The sequence below is a fragment of the Aethalodelphis obliquidens genome, unplaced genomic scaffold, assembly GCF_003676395.1.
Source record: "Aethalodelphis obliquidens isolate GAN/ISIS:26980383/991018 unplaced genomic scaffold, ASM367639v1 scaffold4, whole genome shotgun sequence".
NCBI lineage: Eukaryota > Metazoa > Chordata > Mammalia > Artiodactyla > Delphinidae > Aethalodelphis > Aethalodelphis obliquidens.
The window spans coordinates 11651542-11657716 of record NW_020837948.1 but is presented as its reverse complement, the minus strand read 5'-3'; the positions used below and the strand labels follow the sequence as shown (position 1 = coordinate 11657716).

General features: G+C 48.1%; 1 protein-coding gene across 1 annotated transcript in view; it reads left to right on the top strand.

Annotated features, from left to right (window-relative positions):
- Positions 1-998: 998 nt before the first annotated feature.
- Positions 999-6175, top strand: part of SLC12A2 (solute carrier family 12 member 2) — a 109041-nt gene continuing 103864 nt past the window's right edge. The window contains exon 1 of the mRNA XM_027098712.1: positions 999-2235. Coding sequence (XP_026954513.1) covers positions 1492-2235 — 744 coding nt within the window. The 5' untranslated portion in view covers positions 999-1491. The remainder of the gene's footprint in view (positions 2236-6175) is intronic.

Genomic DNA, 6175 nt, shown 5'->3' with positions numbered 1-6175 from the left:
TAAAAATGGATTCTACCGCTAAGAAAGTTGCAAAGTAATTATATTCCCCTATTTTTTAAAGAAGAGAAAATAGGTCTGCACAGGAGAAGTACCTTTCTGTTTTACTTGAAATAGCGGAATTCTTCACAACTTAAACCACGTCGAAACTTCCCGGTTAGTGCTCCACGGTTAGTTATTGCTCTCAGTGTATTCATTTCTATGCTTTTTGGAAATGCCTCCAGTTAAAAATCGTCTTGAAACAATACGGTATCACAACTAGGCTCCCTTCTCACCTTCAAATATCACAGCTTTTAAAATGAAGGTGTCATAGGAAATGTGTATACACCCAATGCATCACGACTGGAATTAGTATCTGGTTATGGAAATCTAACGCTGCCAGGCAGGTAAACGCCTCAAAGGCAGCACAGAGGAAATCCTGCCTCCCTCTAGGCTCAGGCCTGGAGTGGGTGAGGGGAGTCGCGGCGGGCCGGAGCTCCGAGCAGGCCTCGCCGGGGGGCGCGCCTCCCCGGGAGGCGCACCTTGCCCGCAACTTCGGAAGCACCTGCGGTCCGGACGGGATAGCCCCCGGCATCACCCGCAGGAGCTCAGGGCCGCCCGCTGCTCCTGCATCGCCTCGGGTACCACGTGCCGCAGGGGAAGCGGCCCGGTAGCCCTGGCAGCATCTCGCGAGATCTCGCCGGCTCAGCCCCATATTGAGAGCTTAGAACGTTTAAAAAAAAAAAAAAAAAAAAAGCGAGCGGGCGACTGCCTCCGGAGCCGCCGCCGGAGCATCAGCAGTCGGCGTGAGCCGAGGCAGGGCCCGCGCGCCCTTTCTCTGGCCGGGTGGGCCGGACACCGTCCGCAGCCTGGTCTGCCGTGGCCTGTGCCGTCGGCCCACTGACGCGCTGACCCAGGGGCGGGGAGAGAGGGAGGAGGCCGGGGGGCCCCGCTCCTCTTCGCCGCAGAGCGGGGCGGGGGAAGGAGGTGGAGGGGTGGGAGGAGGGCGACGGAAGAGGAGGTAGCGGCGCAGAGATCTTCCCGGCTACGGCGGCGAGGCGGCGCTTGGCCGCTCCCGGATCGCGCTGCTCATGCTGCCCGAGGCCCGGCGTGGACGGGCCGGACGCGATCCCTGAGTGGAGTAGCGCAGGAGCCAGGACTGGCCGGGAGCCGAGGGAACCTCCGCCGCGCGCCACTGCGGGACAGCGGCTGGGCGGGCTGAGGGGCGGACGAGTCGCGGGCCCCGCCTCCCGCGTGCTGCAGCGGGAGACACCAACGCTGCGGCCCCGCCGAGGCTTTAAACAGCGGGGCCCGCCCCGCGCCCGCCGCACTCGCGCGCAGACTCCGCTGCCGGAGGCGTTCGTGCCGGCCTGGGCTAGCGGCGGCGCGTGCGCGGCTTGGAGAGTGTGACTCCCTCACCTGGCGTTGCGGCCGCAACCACCGCCGGCCGGGGGCGCGGAGGGCGTGCAGCCCGCCAGGTCCGCCAGGCTCTCCGGGTCCGCCGAGCGTCGGGCGATGATGGAGCCGGGGCCCACGGCGCCCTCCTCCGGCGCCGCGAGGCTGGCGGGGGTCGGGGAGACGCCTCCAGCCGCCGCGCTGGCCGCCGCCGGGATGGACCTGCCCAGCACGGCAGTGCCCTTGGTGCCGGAGGATGCTGCGACTGCGAGCCGGGGCGGCGGCGGGGTCCGCGGGGAGGGCGCCGCGGCGGCCAGTGACGGGCTGGGCAGACCCCTGGGGCCCACCCCGAGCCAGAGCCGTTTCCAGGTGGATCTGGTTTCCGAGAATGCCGGGCGAGCGGCTGCGGCTGCGGCGTCGGCTAACGCTGGGGCGAGGGCCAGGGAGACCCCCGTGGACGGGAAAGCTAGCGGCGAAAGCGGGCTAGCCAAGGGCAGCGAGGAAGCCAAGGGCCGCTTCCGCGTGAACTTCGTGGACCCAGCTGCCTCTTCGTCGGCAGACGAGAGCATGTCGGATGCAGCGGGGATCGGAGGCGACGGGCCCAACGTGAACTTCCAGAACGGCGGGGACACAGTGCTGAGCGAGGGGAGCAGCCTGCACTCGGGCGGCGGCGGCGGCAGCGGCAGTGGGCACCACCAGCACTACTACTATGACACCCACACCAACACCTACTACCTGCGCACCTTCGGCCACAACACTATGGACGCCGTGCCCAGGATCGACTACTACCGGCACACGGTAGCGCAGCTGGGCGAGAAGCTCCTCCGGCCCAGTCTGGCGGAGCTCCACGATGAGCTAGAAAAGGTGAGCTCTCCCGGCCCTCTCTGCAGCCCTCTCGCCAGCCACCCCCCCCCCACCCCAGCCGCTGGTCCGCGCTGACCGCGGGATGTAGCTGCCGGCTCTCGTCTGCTGAGGCGGCGTGAATGGACGTGCACAACTCGCTGGCGTCTCTGGATTCAGCTGTCAAGGGTGGAATTGCAGAGGAATGTAACTTAATCTCTTAAAAGTTGGCAGCGGGTTAGGCTAGTTACGTGATACCGGAGAGGCTGCATTTAACAATCTCCCCCATCCAGTTATATATCTTGTGTATGCTTTTTTTTCTCACCCACGCTTAACAATTACCATCCCTCTGAATGACAGTTGTACTTTTAGGCCCCGAGAAGGGAATGTGCAGGAGGTTTAGGTGGTGAGGACGTTTCTCAGGAGGGAGTGGAGAGCACCTACCATCCGTGTCTTTTTTTAAAGGTTGTGTTGTGTGGCTTATGTACACCCGTTAGGGGTCCCAAGAGTGGGAACATTAGTATTTGAAGGGAAAATCTTAGCAGGGTGTGTTTGTGGTGTATGAATTATTAAAGCTCAATTCCTGCAATCTTGATATAGAAATCTTAAGTCTTGGGACAAGCTCTTCCTGATAATGGCATAAATCCACTTTTATAATGTAAACCTTTTGGAAGAGGGTTACATCAAAAAGGCGGGGGTCTAAGAGAGAGGGAGAGAGAAATAGAATTGTTTTTTCTGTGGAAGATGTCCAGAAAGACCTTCTGGGGTCTTGTCTAAGTAGTTATACTTGGTGAACAGAAACCATCCCTATAAACTCTATTGATTTCTGTAATTCTTCTTTTATGGCCGCATACAACTTTTATTTTTTCAGGGTACAAAATCGTTCTTTTGAGATGACATTGATGCTTTTGAGATTTGATTAATAATTTTTTATGATTTAGGATTACTTGAAGACTGCCTTTATAAGTGTATAATGACTACATTGATGGAATTTTGTGAATGCAAAGAGTTAGCACCATATAGTTTGACACGATCGAAGTGTCGGAAAGTTTAAATACAGAAAGTATGTAATTTCTTTTGGATATGATTATTTGACTTCATACAGTCATTTAATACAAGACTGTACTTGTCCCAGTATTTGAAAATGTAACATTCATAACATTCATTGAAGTAATTGCCGAGGTCCCAACACTTACAGCTTATTGATTGTTTAAAAGCCTGACATCATTTAGCTTTGGGTAATACTACTTCTTTCATTCTGTTACGGTATTTTGTCATATAAGAAGAAAAACGATTTTTAAAACACTTATTTTATCCATATTCCTGTAGTTTCTTTCAAATCTATTATATTTTCCTTTCAAAACTCAAAATTCTCATAAAGCAGATTATATAGCTGGTAATTTCCCTTTTAGAGCATTTTTATTATTGGAAATATTATATAGATAGTTTCAGATTTCACCAAAGCCCTGTAGTTTAGTAGTAAAACAGTCTGTATTTACCCATAAGTCTTAAAAGCTTTTTTAATTGAAGGATATTATATACCTTGATCTTGTATGCTTCCTAGGAATGTTTTTGTTATTTTAAACTAAATTCTGTCAATAACAAAGCCCTTCCAGTTCTCCAGGTTTTCAGGTTTTTGTTTGTTTGGTGTTTTTGGTCAGTTCACAGTATATAAAAAAGAACACCTATATTGTTTAGATGTATAGTAGTTGAAGAAGTCACCTAGCTTCTCAGCCTCAGCTTCCTCACCTTTCAGAGTTATTTTGAAGATTAGGGGGAAAAAATGTATGCAAAGGCCCACGTTCAGTGCCTGCAAAATAATGCCTAGTATAGTTACCATTTGAATCTTATATTGGCCCTTAAGAAAATACATCGTTAAACTTTAGGACTTCAGTTTTAGATTCTCCTAATTTCTGCATTTTTCAGTGAATGTAGTATCTAAAATGTTATGTTCAGAATTCATTTGTGCAGCATGTAGTGTAATGAGTTCTTTGTAGTTTTTTACCTTTTACCATTCGGGCCCTTTATGGACAGCAAAAAAGGTTTATTAGGTTAAATAAGCATAGAACCTCCTCTTGAAGATAATTTTGTTTAGAATTGAGTGAATGGATTAAAGAGATGTGTCATGTTAAGGAATACAAATCTGGCTATAGATAAAACACTGCTCAAGGAGGGCAGGGGAGGCCTGATAGTATAGGTTGGCTCGATTCCCAAAAGTTGTTCTTCACTTTTTAGATTGACTCTTACTCCTTAAAACCTTTTCTGATGCTTGTAGCTCTAGGTGAAATCATAATACTTAGAATTCTGTAACATTTAATCTTAGCTCTTGAGTGACTGTCATGTAGTCTGCTTGGGTCACTGAATGCTTAAATATCTACCATGGATCTAACTTTGTACTAGGAACTATGGAAGAACAAAAGAAGTAAAAGAAATGCACTCCAGAAACGTGTTGGGGGAAAGGACTATAGTGTCTTCTACGTGAATTCCTTTTTTTGCCCAGCATTGTGACTTTTTAAAGTATTTTGCCTAGAAATCCAACTGAAGGGGAATAGTTAAATAACCATGGTGCGTCTTGCTATATTATGCAGCCATTCTAGGGCCAGGACTTATGAGTTCTCCATTTATCAAATATTTATTGGGGAGAAGAGTTTCTTAGGTGTGGGCCACCTGGCTGTGGCACTGTGGGATGATGCCGTGATTAGCAAAACAGATACTGACTCTGTCATACTCAGGCTTACATTAACCAAATGGTTGCACAAATAACCTAGTTACAAACTTTTTTTTTTTTCCCCCAGTGCTATGAAAGAGAAGGGTTAGAATGCTGGTGAGGATATAATAGGACCTAATTTTAATTGGGGTTTGGGAAGCCTTTTTTTTTTTTTTTTAACTGTAATTAGGTATTACCAAATAAAGTAATAAACAACTTAGAGTGCAAAATGAAAGCACCTTATTATTTTAAAGGTGCAAAAGCAAGAAAATACAGTATAAACTTATCCATTTTTAAACAGTCGTCTGTGTGATGGGTATACAAAGTATGACATTGAAGCTGAAACCTGAAGGCTAAGTTGATGATAGGGCAGAACAATATTCCAGGCCAAAGGAACAAAATCTGTGAAGATAGTGAGGTGAGAGAGTGGTATGTCAAAAGAACTATGAGGAGGCCACTATAAGATTTTATTATAAAGGTAGTGCGATGTTACTGAGTTTTGTGTGAGGTAGCAACAAGATCTGTTTTGTTTTGACAGCTTTTGATTGCTGGATGGAGAAGGGTGAGAATGGAAGCAGCTTTTACTGTGGTCTCCTTACAGATAGTAAGGATTGGGGGCAGAATGAGTGGGATGTAGGTGGATTGGATGTGGGAGTGAACGAGAAGCTGATTCCCAGCTTTTGGACTTGAGCAGCTGAATAGATGGTTGGTACTTTGCCTAAGATGGGAAAGGCTGGAGAAGGAATATAGATTGGGGAGGAAAGAAAGAATGCTTTTGAGTAGCCTGCAGATATCTTAGTCCAAGAGTCATTTTGAGGGAGAAGGGGCAGAATATATTTTATATGTATATGAAATATATGTGTGTATGTGTATATACATATATATTTACATACATATGTACATGTATATATATTTATGTATTTATCATCTAAAGTCGTGCATGAAATTACTTGGGGAGAGTGGGTAAATAAGAGAACAGAAACAGGGTCTGGGATTGGGCCTGGGGAATGTCTAAAGGTCTACTAGAGATTGTGTCAACACTAGCAAAGGAAATTAAGAAGGAGCTGTAAGGCTGGTGAGAAATAGCCAGGAGAGCAGTGTCAGGGAAGCTGAGAGAAAAGTGTTTTAAAGAAGGCACAAAGTCTTCAGAGATATGCCAGTAATTGATTTTTTTTTTTAAGTATTTCAGAGAATAAAACCGAAGTAGTGATTCCTGCCCCTACAAGAAGAAAGTAAAAAGTGGGGGGTAAACAAATA